Source organism: Oreochromis niloticus, linkage group LG14 (genome assembly GCF_001858045.2).
Source record: "Oreochromis niloticus isolate F11D_XX linkage group LG14, O_niloticus_UMD_NMBU, whole genome shotgun sequence".
In the NCBI taxonomy this organism is placed as follows: Eukaryota; Metazoa; Chordata; class Actinopteri; order Cichliformes; family Cichlidae; genus Oreochromis; species Oreochromis niloticus.
The window spans coordinates 37,912,752-37,927,312 of NC_031979.2; the positions used below are offsets into that span (position 1 = coordinate 37,912,752).

The 14,561-nt window shown below is 45.6% G+C and overlaps 1 protein-coding gene across 2 annotated transcripts; it reads right to left on the reverse strand.

The window, feature by feature from the left end:
- Positions 1 to 151: 151 nt before the first annotated feature.
- shkbp1 (SH3KBP1 binding protein 1) lies at positions 152 to 10,091 on the reverse strand. 2 transcript variants are annotated; one of them, XM_013273630.2, is made up of 18 exons: positions 9,777 to 10,091; positions 8,948 to 8,986; positions 8,796 to 8,849; positions 8,440 to 8,485; positions 8,225 to 8,357; positions 8,061 to 8,141; positions 7,376 to 7,546; positions 7,165 to 7,255; positions 6,438 to 6,628; positions 6,214 to 6,329; positions 5,226 to 5,313; positions 4,849 to 4,965; positions 3,789 to 3,959; positions 3,435 to 3,590; positions 3,178 to 3,274; positions 2,558 to 2,742; positions 2,359 to 2,461; positions 152 to 2,151 (listed from the first exon to the last, which is right to left on the reverse strand). In XM_013273630.2, exons 1-18 carry the CDS (start codon positions 9,830 to 9,832, stop codon positions 1,431 to 1,433), a joined length of 2,616 nt encoding a protein of 871 aa, XP_013129084.1. In that variant the 5' UTR covers positions 9,833 to 10,091; the 3' UTR covers positions 152 to 1,430. The 2 variants fall into 2 exon arrangements, with proteins under 2 accessions (XP_013129084.1, XP_003449020.1); XM_003448972.4 differs by lacking the exon at positions 8,948 to 8,986 and having other exon boundaries at positions 9,777 to 10,086.
- Positions 10,092 to 14,561: the final 4,470 nt, after the last annotated feature.

Consider the following 14,561-nt stretch of genomic DNA (forward strand, 5'->3'; position numbering starts at 1 on the left):
TACCTGAGGAAGACTGTGGGCAGCAGGTGGCTCTGCTTCATCACAGTAGTGGAAGACGCAGTTTTCCTGTTACCGCCGGTTTACTCTGAGGCTTCCTGGAAATACATTTTCCCCTTAAAAGCACCAATGCAGCAGAAAAAGGACTCCGTGCTCTGAGTGATATATTATTGTTTATTATCGATTAGGATTTTTAATGCATCATCAGGATTCACAGGTAACTTACAAAATCTGAGAAACAGTAAAAAGTCGTGAAAAATAAGAAAAATAATCGCCTGACAGCCCTGAACGCACCATGAAGAAATTGGGTGACAGGTGAGCCGCACCCCTAACATTCCTATACTGGAGTCTCCCCCCTGCTGGCAATAAAGTGTACTACAAAAAAACCCCTAAACTCAGTTACACCCTCTGCACTCCCAGTGAATGAGCTTCAAACGAGCTCAGAATTTAAATTTAAATTGGATTTTTGATATTTTGGTGACATGATGAGTTTGAAAACACGTCCAGAGTAAACACGTAGAGTTCATAAAACCTTCAAAGGCTGTTTCAGAGACCTGAAGACCCCCAAACAGGGAAATGAGTCCTGATGCACGCAGATTCAGTTTCCTTCAAATCGTTTCAGTTTTTGACCCTTTGATTATTTTATTTCATCTGCAACTGAGAAAAACCCCCCCCAAAAAACTACCACACATGTTCAGACACTCCGCAATTCAAATATATTTAACTTAATATAAATGAATATTTTTTTAAAAATGGAAATTAGTTTTTGTTCCAGGGAAGTTCCTGGAGATTTTTGGGAATTATCAGGTTTCCACAAAGCAGCTGTGAGATGTTCAGGGTCGGTAAGTCTGCAAACATACAAATGAAACAAAAAGACAAAACACCAGAGCTGTGAAGTCTGTTAGAAAAGGTTAGAAAGAGCGCTGGTTAGAAAAGCTACAAACAGCAGGTCTTTGTGCTCGATCACCTGAGGAGTCTCAGTTTGGGATTTTCCTCTTTTAGCTCAGTTTTTGGTCTCCACCGCCTCCCGAAGGAAGCGTCCGTCTCTTCAGCTGCCAGAAGCTGAACTGTGACGTTACAGTGCGACAGGTTACTCTGAAAACAGCGACGCATCAGCATCAGCATGGCTGATGTGGTCAAACAAACCCAGGCTTCCTACAGCAGCTCTGACCTGGTCTTCATCCGTATCCCAACCATCTAATTCTAATTAAAAGACACTTTTGTGCCAAAGAGGTTACTTCTCCTCGCCATGGGGCCTTTTTCTTGTTTTTACCTGAAATAAAGGCTGAAGGTGGATCTGGAGCCATCATCAGTAACCACCGGAGGAGCTGATCGTCTCATTTTCTTCTTCATTTCTCACCTGACAACAGCTTTTAGTTTTGTCAGCCATCGTGTGTCCACCTGAACCCTAAGCTCTCAGGCAGCTCAGCCAATCAGAAGCTGGTCTCATTCATATGTGGTTTGGGGCTGGTGGGCGGTCCAGAAGGGACGGGGCTGTCGGGACCTGGGGAACTCTCAGGAGTCCCCGAGGAATCAACGGGTGACGCCACAGTGTTGCGGCGAGGGGAGACCGATGCCTGAGAACGGGTCGGGCTCACCGCTGCGGAGGCAGGGCTCGGCGGGGAAGCGGGTGAGGTCCTGCGGTGTAATGACGACGAGGAGAGCGGTGACGAGGACAGTGACGATGGCGGTCCAGGTGAATGTCGAGCAGCAGGGGGTACAGTGAAGGTGGGAGGGGTCCTAAGACCGAATTTGGCCTCCAACTCGCTGCACACCGCCAGGCTCCGCCTGATGCCCTCTGACCCCGGCGGGAACCCTGCACTCACAGCCGCCTCTGAACCCTTGGCGAGCTCCTGGCAGCGCTCCACAAAGCTCCCCCTGCGCACAGACCCACACTCTTTTTCCCGGTCCGGATGCCTGAGGGGCCGGGGGCTGCTGGTCTGGCTGGAGGTGGGGTAGGAGGGGCCTTGTTGCAGTCCAGGTGAAAGGCCAGCTTCTCGGGCAGGTTTGGCAAAGGGAACGGGGGGCGGAGCCTGGCGGGGGAGGCTGCCGTACAGCGACGCAGACGAACCCGGACCTCCGGCTGCTCCTCGTCCTCCTCCGACAGAGCGAAGGTGCTCTGTCCTGAAGGCATCGCTGAGCTGAGAGTGAAGGCTGCAGGGACAGGAAGTGACACAAGTCAGCAACAACAGTAAGAGCATGATGTTTACGACTAAACGACCAATGGCATCCATCTTCTCAAAGACGCTAGATTAGAAGTCGTCTTTCAAAATAGAGACACCAACTACTTTCAGAAGAACATGGACAGTGCACTGCATCACCCTGTGTGTGAATGAGGCTCAGTGTGAGGGAACTCTGTACCTGCAGGTAGAAGCTCTGGGTGTGCTGTCAGGTGTTCTGGTCAGAGCCAGGTCGCACTGGTCCAGCAGCTCCAGCAGCTCCTCCTCTGTGGGTCCGCCCAGTGCTGCCAAACAGCCAATGAGAACTCATGTTGAACAGTTGCTAACGAATCACAGAGCACAAAAACTTGTTCTTTTACGTCACGAGTCTGGAGTTTTACCTCTGATGTCGACCTTGCCAGCGATCTCCATGGCGGTGGTCAGGTCCCACATCTGGATGCTGCCGTTGCTGTGGCCGCTGAACAAGTAGCGACGCGGCCGAGAGCCGATGCGGCTCGAGCCCTCGCACTCATGGACCATGAAGGCCGTGATGGAGGTCCCATCCACCGAACGCACCTCACACACCCTGACAGACACACGCACGCATTTGGTATTTTGGTCTTAATAGACGTTTGGTTCTAAATGTTCTTTAACACTTCAGTGTCACATGATCACACATCGTGTGCTCACAGGTTGTTGTTCTGTTAGTATTATGTTTACTTTCCAACATGAACGTCAATACTCTACACGCCAGTCCCCAGACAGGCGGCGTGTTTTGTTACCTCCTTGTTGAACTAATTTAACACAGAGGACAGTGTTGATGTTTTTAATTGTGTTGTTTTGCTATTCATTTATTTGTCTTTCATGTCGTACACGTTGTATGTATGAAAAAGTTTTTTGTTAAAAGTTCGACCCCAGGAACAGCAGCCAGTGTTACTGCAGGAGCTAACGGGGATCCTAATAAACTAAACTGACCACACACAGTCATAACCAGGTGGGTTACAAGTGTCGGCTCTCCCACCTCTTCCCATTGGAGGACAATCTGACGTAGAGTTTATCCGTGTCGGGAACGACTCTCTGGATAAACACCTGCTGATCGTCTCTCTCTCCATACGGCCCTGAAACCAACGAGATAGTGAAATGAAAGGAGATCTGGAGAAATATGAAAAAGTAAAAGTTGGAATTCATCAAAGACGATTAATTCCATCGGTTCATTACAGAAACAGAGCTACGATCCTCAAACACTGCAGCTCTGACTGTGATCGGGTTGACAGTTACCGATCTCGGTGCCGGCGCTGCAGCCTCCGTGCCCGTCCACGTCGTCCAGGCTGAGGATCTTGAAGGAAGTGAGCGGCGTGGACCCCGGCTGGGTGGAGATCATTCCTCTGAAGCGAGTCACCGTCCACGTCCGCACGTGGTTATTATCTGCACAAACTGAAGGACGACGATGAAGATGAGCTCAGAAACAACGACAGCAGGAACAAGATGCAGACATCAGCTTAATAATCCTAATGTTGTAAACCTGCTCAACATTTGGCAATAAAACCCTTTCTGATTCTGATTCTAAACCCTGCATTTGACACAGAACGCCAGTTTCCAAGACCCAGAGCTGAGACGAGGTGATTCTTGTACCTGAGATGAGGTGCTTTTCCGACAGCATGATCTTGGTGACAGGGCTGCGGTGGACAGAGAAAGTCTGGAAAAGCTGAGGCCCTGAGCCGACCGTCTCTGGATGCTGAACGATGACTCGAACAGTCCCCGAGCTGGTCCCGTATGCAATCTCGATCCAGTTCCCGCTGTCACCTGAGCAAACCGGGCTAAGTGTGAGAATGCTGCAGGAACATGAAAAATAAGACTTTCCCTGACTCGTTGTCTTTAGGGCAGCAGAGCGGGCAATCGGCACTTCACTAACCCCCTCAGAGACATTTATACTGGCAGACTTCAGCAGAAAGCCAGCATCATCATTAAAGACCCCCCACACCCTGGACACTCACTTTTCCCCCTTCCCTCTGGTAAACACTACAGGTCCATCAGGTCAAAGACAAACAGACTCAACAGAAGTTTTCAGCCACAGGCTGTCAAACATGCCCTACCTCCACCCTGATTGGAGGATAACTGCACTGCCAACACTCATGGACATTACACCTTATTTATAAATCGTATTTCTGTTTATACTTCAATGCAACCAACACCCTTACCTCTTTAAACTGTATTTATTATAACATTATTTAGTATAGTTCCAACAGCACCCCCCCACTCAATGTGCAATATCACTGATCACACTGCACCTGCTAGTTAGATGGCATGTATGTGTATGTATATAGATGTAAGCGTGTATGTGGAAATATGTGTGTGTACGCATGTACGGATGCAAATATGTATATATACATATATGTATGTATGTGTGTGTATGTTTGCAGGTGTATGTATAACTTGTACATATCTTTCTTGTGTAAATGTAAATTTGTCTGTTATTGTGTAAATACTTACGCTACTGTGTCCTCCACACACATGGAGAGATGCCAAACTGCTTTCACTGTTCTTGTAACAGTGACAATAAAAAGCTATTCTATTCTTTAACAGACTGACGTCTAGGTGAAGGAATGTGGATTCGCTGGAGAAAGCTGACGCCCTGCAGTAGTTGTATTAGCAGCAGTGTTATAGTGTTAACAGCAGCGTTATGCCTCCATACTTGTTTTGGGCGTGAGGTAGACGCTGAGAGCGGTGATGGCGTCTTCGGTCGGGTCTCTGTACAGCTCCGTCACCAGCAGGTCGTTATCCTTCATCCTCAGAGGAAACTTCTGAACATCTGACCAGCAAACACAGGGACGTCGTGAACAGCGGGGACTTTTTAAACATATCTGTCAAGTCGTGAAGCCAAAGCCTCCCAATGACAGCTGGTCAGGCTCTAGTTTGGCCCACAGTATTTACGGATGCATTTAACAGGACGATGGAACAGATTCAGGTTCTGGTTGGTACATTAATGACCACGATCCAATAATCTGATGAATTTATATTCATACTGAGCAGTTTTCAGTTGATCTGACTCATCAATCTGCAGCTTCTTACCGATGTAGTAGATGGACCCGTTGTTGCAGCCCAGGATGAGGAAGGAACCGGCGGTGTCGTAGCTGCTGATGGGAACCACATCCTGGTTCTGCAAAGATCACAGAGAACATGGGTGAAGCAGACCGATAACCACCTGAAACAGACTTGGTCCAATCAGCTCCCTCGGCAGGTGTTCAGGCTTCAGCATGTTTCTACCTCACTTCCACTGAAGCTGCACCCATACCACATCTAAAACCTGCTCCTTTCATTTCAGCCAGAGCTCTCCTCAGGATCTGCCTCTTTGGCTGTAGGGGGTCACCGCACCCTACAGCCAGTCCGCTGGGTGGACTCCACGGCTGTAGCACGTCTCAGAAGCTCTGCAGCTTCGGTGAGCTCGGCGTCACGTGACCCAGGTCTTTGGTTGGACCGTCACGAGACCCCATGAGCACGAGACTCAAAGCAGACATTTCCATTTAATGAGCCGTCCATTTACAAACAGATGATGAGGCGCTCTTAAAAACAGGCATGATTTAACATGAATAACTGTACGTGTAGTTTTACAGTCAGTCGTTAGAATTAAACGTGACTGTCACAGAAAGGTCAGTAACACTGACAAACCAAAGGTCAGCCCTCTGTGTGACTCATGAACACTTCTAACACTCATCACTCTGTTTTCCAGATGAACCTCTAAGAGTTTAAACGCCGCGCTGCGTGCCCGACCGGACGCTCTGATGAGACGCTTTACGGTGAGGCAGCGAGCGGGATTCTCCTCCCAAACTTTTGCTGCACGACATCACGTAACGTTCAACATCAGACCTTTCCAAACGCAGGCTGGCTCTGAACGAGGTGGAAAACACACGTCTCAGTTTTCGGTCTGCCGCCACCTGGGGGGCGGTGCCACAAACTCGATGAACAGCTGACGTGCTCTCCAGGTTACGTTTAAGAGGTGAGAGACTTTGTGACAAACCGTGGGCGATCACCGCGATCATCTGAGAGCATCTCCACCCACCTGCCAGTGTTTGGTGACTGCGTTCCACACCCCCACCTTCCCGGTGTGGCTGGTGGCGATGAGCTGGTTACCAACGAAGAAGAGAGCCTCAGCGGGGACGTTGAGACTGAAGACGCCTGCGGGGAGGGAGAAACACGTTGTTTTTTGTTACTGGGAGCGTTTCCTGAGCAGCTCATCAAACCCACGTCCCGATTCCTGGGAAAACTGTGCGCAGAAACTCGTACCGATTTCATTGCCGTTGCCGTCGGGGCAAATGGACCAGAGGATGATCTCCGTCACCGAGGCGACAGCCACCATCTTGTCATTGTCTCCCAGCGACCCGCCCATCACTTTGGCGTTGAGCGCGACTCTGTCGATCATCCAGTCGAGGCGGGGAGAGGTGAAGACCTGCTGCCACCCGGTCGACTCCTTCACCCTGAGAGAGGAGGTGGTAAGAGAATCAGTCTGAACATCAGCAGGAGGAGAGGGACAGCCAATCAGAAGACAATTAGCTTACAGTGGGAGGAGCTAAAACAGCTTTTTTCCCCTTCTCCGACAGACTACAAACTGACAGGACGACTCAGTATGGAATACGGATTATTGGGCCTTGACCTGATTATTAGCTAATCTGAGATTAAGGCAAACCTCAGACTACAGTCAAATTCAAACGTTAGCAACGTAACGCTGATTAGTGTCACGCATGCAAATATCGGGGGAGGAAGGGATGTGGGGGGGTGATAAATGACCTGTGACCTGCAGTTAAAGGTGTGTGAGAGCACGCAGCATTGACCTGTGTGCACGTGTGTGTGTGTGTGTGTGTGTGTGCACGAACTTTATCCTGCATGAGTTTTTACTGAAACCGTTACAGACGCTCGGACGCAGGTGTGGATGCAGCAGGATGTGCCGATGTGTCTAAGCCGCTCGCAGTCATGTGATAACAAATAAACAACAGAGGTCATGTGACGCGTTTACCTGTAGCAGACCACGAAATGCGCGTAGGCCACAGCGATCCAGTTATGATGGCCGCAGATGATCCGAACCATGCCGGGGTCAGATGACTGCCCTGAACACACACACACACACACACACACACACACTGAAACTCCCACCACGTCCCTCTGATCAAAAAAAAAAAAGAAAAAAAATTAAATAAATAAATAAAGAGGCGTTATTTAGTGCTGACCTCCTGACGTCCTCTCCTCGTTCATGGCTCTTCCCAGTATCCCAGAATTCCCAAGGTTCGGAGGCATTGTGTTGCTGCGTCGGACCGGCGCTCGCTCCACAGGAACAACGCGGCCCGCCATGAACTGCGACCCGGCCACGCTGTGACGGTTCCGACGCTTCGCCGGGTACACTGGGACGACAGACAGATGAACACGAAGGAGCTATGAATCAGGATCATGTTGATGTCGCAGACGTCTCCACATTTCACTTAGAAACAGGACATTAATTATATTTGCATCATTTTATTTGAAAACTGCCATAAAAACAATCATGAAGTCACTTGAAACTGAAATAAAAAGGAAGCGATGAGCCTCCTGCGGCACATTTTATCATCCTGAAATAGAAAAGATTTCGTTATTTTAATCATAACAACTTTTTAATTTTGCAATATTTTGTATATAATAAATACAGAAATGCTCACATTGTATGAATATTTTACCTGGTAAAGCATTTAAAGATTTTTTTAAAGATATTATGATTTTAATTTCATAATTATCTTTTTTGTTCATTTTAAAATAGGTTTTAAAATTCATTAAATTTTTATAGAAAGCATCCTAACACCTGCATAAATTATGTGTCGTGTATTTAAACTTCCTGAAGGCCCTGTCAGGTGGGGGTCAGGTGTGCAGTGAGGACAGGTGTACCTGCAGGCGGCAGGTAACCGTTGAAAAGCACGTTTCCGCATGACGACCGGTCCAGCTCGTCACACAGCTGCAGCTTACGCACTGTTCCAAAAACAAAGTCAAGAAGAACGTTTAGTGACGTCTGCGGCTTTACATGCTCAGCTCAGAGTGCAGTCGAGTCTCACCGAGCGGTGTGATGCCGTAGAACTCGGCTTCGTGCATGAGCATGTGCACGTTGATGGAGCGCGGGTGGAGCTCTTTGGTCCGCAGGAAGTTGAGGATGGGCGCGAACAGGGAGGGGTCCCTGTCGATGAAGATCTACAGCGAGAGAGGAGGGACAAACGCAGTTATTGCGAGGGGAAAAGCACGCGGGGAGGTGAAGAAGAAGAGCTTTACTTACAGCTCCAGTTTCATCCTTCAGAGTCGAGATCCGGCCGCTCAAAAGGCTGAAGAGAAAAAAACCCAAAGAAACAATTGAGACGTCAGAAACCAGCAAACTCAGCTTTTCAAAGTATAAGAACCAGTCCAGTCATATCTGCCTTTCATTTCACTTACACGACAATTTCATCACTTCACTTCCATCACAGACTAGCTCACGTACGCATATTAACGTGTACGTTTCTGCACACATTTGACCAAATAAGCAGACTTTTAGCATGTCTAGCTCAAAATCAGCTTTTAGGGAGTGAAGCACATGTAGTCCAGAGAAAGTAACCTAAAAGCCCCCGACAGCCAGGGTCTCCCTCTCTGACCCACCTGGAGAAAAAGGAGTCAGGGACCCAGGTGAGCGTCTGGCGGGAGGTACTGAACCTGAAAGCAAACACACACTTGTTGACCCTTGTGTTCTCATAAAACAGCACAGAAATAACAGCAGTGTGAACAGCTCCCCTGTCCTCCTCCTCACTGACCTTTCACTCCTTATCTGACCCTGGTGATACCTGCGCCTCCTGCACGGAGTCACAGGTGCACATTAAAGTCTAATGAGCACTGAGAAACTTTTACATCTTTTTTTTTTTTCTAACGGACATGAAACTGTTGCCCTGCTGCGCTCCGGCACGCGGTGATTTCCTGCATCCGTCACTTGGTTAAAGATCAATATTTTATCACTAAACACTGGATAAAAAAAATAGCGATGAGCTTCAGTCTTTATAAACACTCCTGACTTAAAGAGTCCCTCTGCCTGACTCTGTGACATGTTTAATAGGTGAACATGTACCTGACATCACCTGCCTTTCAACAAAAGACAAACCTGTTTTGCTAACTTTAACGGTTCCATTGTCGGACAGAATAGTTTTAACTTATTTCCGTTAAACAAGCCAAATATAAACTCTTACTGAAGTAAGTCTGAACTTTATTATTTATTCGTTGTTTATATGTTTAATGTGCGCAGTACAGCTAGCTTACAGCGGCTCGTTTCCTGTTTCTCTCCTCTCTGTCCCCTATGATCGTTCAGGTTCAGGTGTGAGCAAAGTTATGATAGCTAACAATAACGAAGTGCGGGGCTGGAGAAACTCACAAAGCGCTAAACACTGACTTTTTAACCCGGGTTTAAAACATCGTAAGTATACTGTGGAATAATAGGAGGGGTTATAAAACGTGTTTAATGTCTCAACGCAGAGATACTTTAGTTTACAGAACATTACTACACAATGATGTGGGAAGCAGTAAGTCCGATAATGGAATCCCCAGTGTTAGCCGCAGTAGCTAGCCGGGTTAGCAGCCACTCCCGGGTCTCACCTCTTCCCTCCGACGTTTAGGTGGATGATGTCTCCGCTCCTCGCCGTGGTAGACATCCTCTAAAGGCCCGGAGACTCCGACAATGACCGCCAAAGACAGTTTTAATTCATTTTTCGGTGATAAACTTCGTTTCCGTTGTGCTTTAAGACGACTTCCGGAGGTCGGACAGGGGGCGGGGCATAATGGCCGCGTTATGGCCTCGGTCTACCCGCGGAGAAACCCGGCCGGGAGCGCCGGATCCGGGGCACAGGATGAACCACGGCCCGGAGTCTGACTGGATCAGGACCGAAGACCAGGGGCCCGTTCTTCGTACCTCGCTTACTACAGCCAAGATCAAATCATCGCGCTAACTTTGAGCTCGCTAATCCGGTTCTCCGAACACACCTGGGGCCCGTTCTTCGTACCTCGCTAAGTAAGTTAGCCGGATTTGAATGTTGACGATTTCGCGTGATCTTGGATCGTTCGGTTCTCCGAAGCTCATCTGGGACTTGCTGTCATAGCAACAGATCCGTAAGCGTAAACCTGCTCGGGAGCAGGTTTACTTTATGTAAACAGGATTAGATCGCGGCCACTCAGGTATGTCCGCTGCAGTTATATGAAAGCAACAGCGATATTTCTCCACTGTTTTACCATAAATAAATATTATCAATGTAACTAAAGATAATGCAGCATTTGATTCTTTTATTGATTTCATACAGATACATACAGGTCATTTCCGAAAAAAAGGGAAATGTACTATTAATCATTCTATTACATGTAGTAGATTATGTCAGATGTAATTCATATTTTAGAGTAGTAATAGTAAATTACTACGTGCAATCAAGATGACAGACCACGGCTATAAAAGCGAAGGTGGATTTGGGAAGTCTGTCGCAGCCATGTCCTGTCCGTTTGTACGCGAGCAAGGAAGGTGCAAGATTGATAAGGAGAGTTTACAGAATTTAGCGTATATTGCGGGATAGACGGGATCCTTTAGCTCAGCGCGACGGTGTGCTCATAGAGAGATATCGATTCTCCCGTGAGGGTGTTATTTACTTTCTTCCTCTCTCTCTCTCTCTCTCTCTCTATATATATATACTTACTGTACTGTATATACTTACTCCCGACTTACTGTGCGTGCTTCAGTCACCCCTTGCATGGGAACAGGTAAAAGTGATGGAGTGTTATGTCAAACTACACACAAAAAACCCCACAATGTCAATAAATGTCACAGTACAAAAAGGGGTGTGACGAGGGGGTGCAGGACCACCACCTGTCTTTATTTGCTCTGCCCTTTTCTTGGTTGCTGTTATAAACAAACAAACAGATTATTCCAGGGTCTCTTGTCATAGACTAAAAGCAATATAAGTGATAAATATTACCATTCTGTGGAATATTCTTATATTTCACTTTTACTTTTTCCCATGTTCTAGTGGGTCCTGTTGTGGCTCTAATGTGAAAGAGGATATGATGTAATATAATATAATGTGGTATAATATAATATCACATGATATAATGTAATATCATGGATCACTTACGAGTTTAATTTGTCAGCAACTTTCTGCCAGCCCTCTCTCCTTGCTTTTGCAGCCTTTGCAGTGTTCCCCTGCGTTTTAATTAAACTCTGAAACTCCTGATATCCCTCAATCAAGAGTTCTTGGTCTGCTGCCGTAAAATACTGAGCGCGCTCCTTCGACATCTTCGCCGACCAATCACAGGGTTGCCGATCAATGTTTCTACTATCGATGCGTAGCCCCTTTTAAGCCACCCAGTGATCTCAGATTACTTCATCCAGCTGTACTAATCGTCAACAACAGGGCCCCGTTCTTCGTACCTCGCTTACTACATCCAAGATCAAATCATCGCGCTAACTTTGAGCTCGCTAATCCGGTTCTCCGAACACACCTGTTGTTGACGATTAGTATAGCTGGATGAAGTAATCTGAGATCACTGGGTGGCTTAAAAGGGGCCACGCATCGATAGTAGAAACATTGATCGGCAACCCTGTGATTGGTCGGCGAAGATGTCGAAGGAGCACGCTCAGTATTTTACGGCAGCAGACCAAGAACTCTTGATTGAGGGATATCAGGAGTTTCAGAGTTTAATTAAAACGCAGGGGAACACTGCAAAGGCTGCAAAAGCAAGGAGAGAGGGCTGGCAGAAAGTTGCTGACAAATTAAACTCGTAAGTGATCCATGATATTACATTATATCATGTGATATTATATTATACCACATTATATTATATTACATCATATCCTCTTTCACATTAGAGCCACAACAGGACCCACTAGAACATGGGAAAAAGTAAAAGTGAAATATAAGAATATTCCACAGAATGGTAATATTTATCACTTATATTGCTTTTAGTCTATGACAAGAGACCCTGGAATAATCTGTTTGTTTGTTTATAACAGCAACCAAGAAAAGGGCAGAGCAAATAAAGACAGGTGGTGGTCCTGCACCCCCTCGTCACACCCCTTTTTGTACTGTGACATTTATTGACATTGTGGGGTTTTTTGTGTGTAGTTTGACATAACACTCCATCACTTTTACCTGTTCCCATGCAAGGGGTGACTGAAGCACGCACAGTAAGTCGGGAGTAAGTATATACAGTACAGTAAGTATATATATATATATAGAGAGAGAGAGAGAGGAAGAAAGTAAATAATACCCTCACGGGAGAATCGATATCTCTCTATGAGCACACCGTCGCGCTGAGCTAAAGGATCCCGTCTATCCCGCAATATACGCTAAATTCTGTAAACTCTCCTTATCAATCTTGCACCTTCCTTGCTCGCGTACAAACGGACAGGACATGGCTGCGACAGACTTCCCAAATCCACCTTCGCTTTTATAGCCGTGGTCTCTCATCTTGATTGCACGTAGTAATTTACTATTACTACTCTAAAATATGAATTACATCTGACATGATCTACTACATGTAATAGCATGATTAATAGTACATTTCCCTTTTTGTCGGAAATGACCTGTATGTATCTGTATGAAATCAATAAAAGAATCAAATACATTATCTTTAGTTACATTGATAATATTTATTTATGGTAAAACAGTGGCGAAATGTCGCTCTTGCTTTCATATAACTGCAGCGGACATACCTGAGTGGCCGCGATCTAATCCTGTTTACATAAAGTAAACCTGCTCCCGAGCAGGTTTACGCTTACGGATCTGTTGCTATGACAGCAAGTCCCAGATGAGCTTCGGAGAACCGAACGATCCAAGATCACGCGAAATCGTCAACATTCAAATCCGGCTAACTTACTTAGCGAGGTACGAAGAACGGGCCCCAGTTCCTGGGGGAAAACGGAAGAAAACAAAATGAAGACTTATTTTAAAGGTAAATAGAAACAAAGTTCATTGATTAAAAACTAAAAAGAAATAAGGAATACTGGAATATGTTTAATTTTAAGGTCAAAACCTGCACCTCTGCATTTAGTATTTTTGTTTCTTTACACGCAAATCAATTCAGAAGATTTTTTGGCTTTTTGAAAACTGTAAATATTATCCAATAGGGTATATTATTGTTATTGTTATTATTATTATTATTATTATTGTTGTTATTATTATTATTATTATTATTATTATTGTTGTTGTTGTTGTTGTTGTTATTATTGTTGTTGTTATTATTGTTGTTGTTGTTGTTATTATTATTATTGTTGTTGTTGTTGTTGTTGTTATTATTATTATTATTATTATTATTGTTGTTGTTGTTGTTGTTGTTGTTATTATTATGGCCTCATTTACAATATTATATGTAAATAAGACTGATGATCCCAAGCTCAGAGGTAAATCTCAACAGAATGGCTGAAAAGAAAAGAAAGAAGCGGCTGCAGGGGTTCATTCAAAGTTCAGACCTCAGCCTGACTGAGATGCTGTGCTGGGACCGTCAGACAGCTGTGGATGAATGAAGGCTGCAGACCTCAGTCAGCTGAAGCATCGCTGTGAAGTAGAGTGCGAGACACAGAAAACTATTACCTGAACTTCCACCTGCTGCTAATGGTACTTCTACAACTGCTGCTTATATGCTGTATGTGTAAAAGTGCTCAATAAATCACGCATGAATAACTAATAAATATTAAATATGACTAAATATGAAACCTCGCGCTGTGGCCAGTGTTTTGAAGAGAAGCACAGCAACTTTTATTTTCGATATTATGTGCACAAAATAGCAGAAAATCAAATAAAACTAGAAAAATTTGCATTTCCTGCGAAAATGCTGTGTGGATGCCTTAACCCTGAAGCTGTCTGCTGAAAAGCTGAAAAAGATGAAAAGTTGCAAAAAGTTGTATGGTGGTGAAGAAACTGAAAATTCAGCTGAAGAAGGAGAGATTTTTGCTTAAAAGTGGTGAAAAGCAAAGAATTCTAATGAAAAGGGGTAAAGACGGCGAAATGTTGCTAAAAAAGTGGTGAAAATAAACAATGTTGCCTTGAGCAGGATTCAAACCTGGCCCTGCTGGCCTCAAGGCAGCTACTCATCTCACTGAGCCAAACTCATTCTCCCAATTAAGAGGTGGAGAGACTGACAATTTTGCTGAAATGAGCAGAAGCTGCTGAGAATTGCGCTGATAAGAGGTGAAAAGGCTAAAAAGTCTGAGGTGAATCAGCAGAATTTCTGCTGACAAGAGGCAGAACAACCTGGTTCTGCTCAAATTCACCAATCAGAGGTTCTGCTTCTGTCTGCTTCATCAGGCTGTGTACAGAGCAGAATTTGGGCTGAATAGAGGTGAAAATTCTGAAAATTCTGCTGAAAAGAGGTGAATGAGCAGAATTTCTGCTGAAAAGAGTT

Bases quoted from the DNA above. Each gene is read 5' to 3' on its own strand.
- shkbp1 (XM_013273630.2), bottom strand. From the start codon at position 9,832: ATGTCTACCACGGCGAGGAGCGGAGACATCATCCACCTAAACGTCGGA. The intron at 8,850-8,947 runs GTCAGTGAGGAG...GTTTGCTTTCAG, and splicing joins GGTCAGATAAGGAGTGAAAG to GTTCAGTACCTCCCGCCAGA. The intron at 8,486-8,795 runs GTGGGTCAGAGA...TTTTCTCTTCAG, and splicing joins CCTGACTCCTTTTTCTCCAG to CCTTTTGAGCGGCCGGATCT.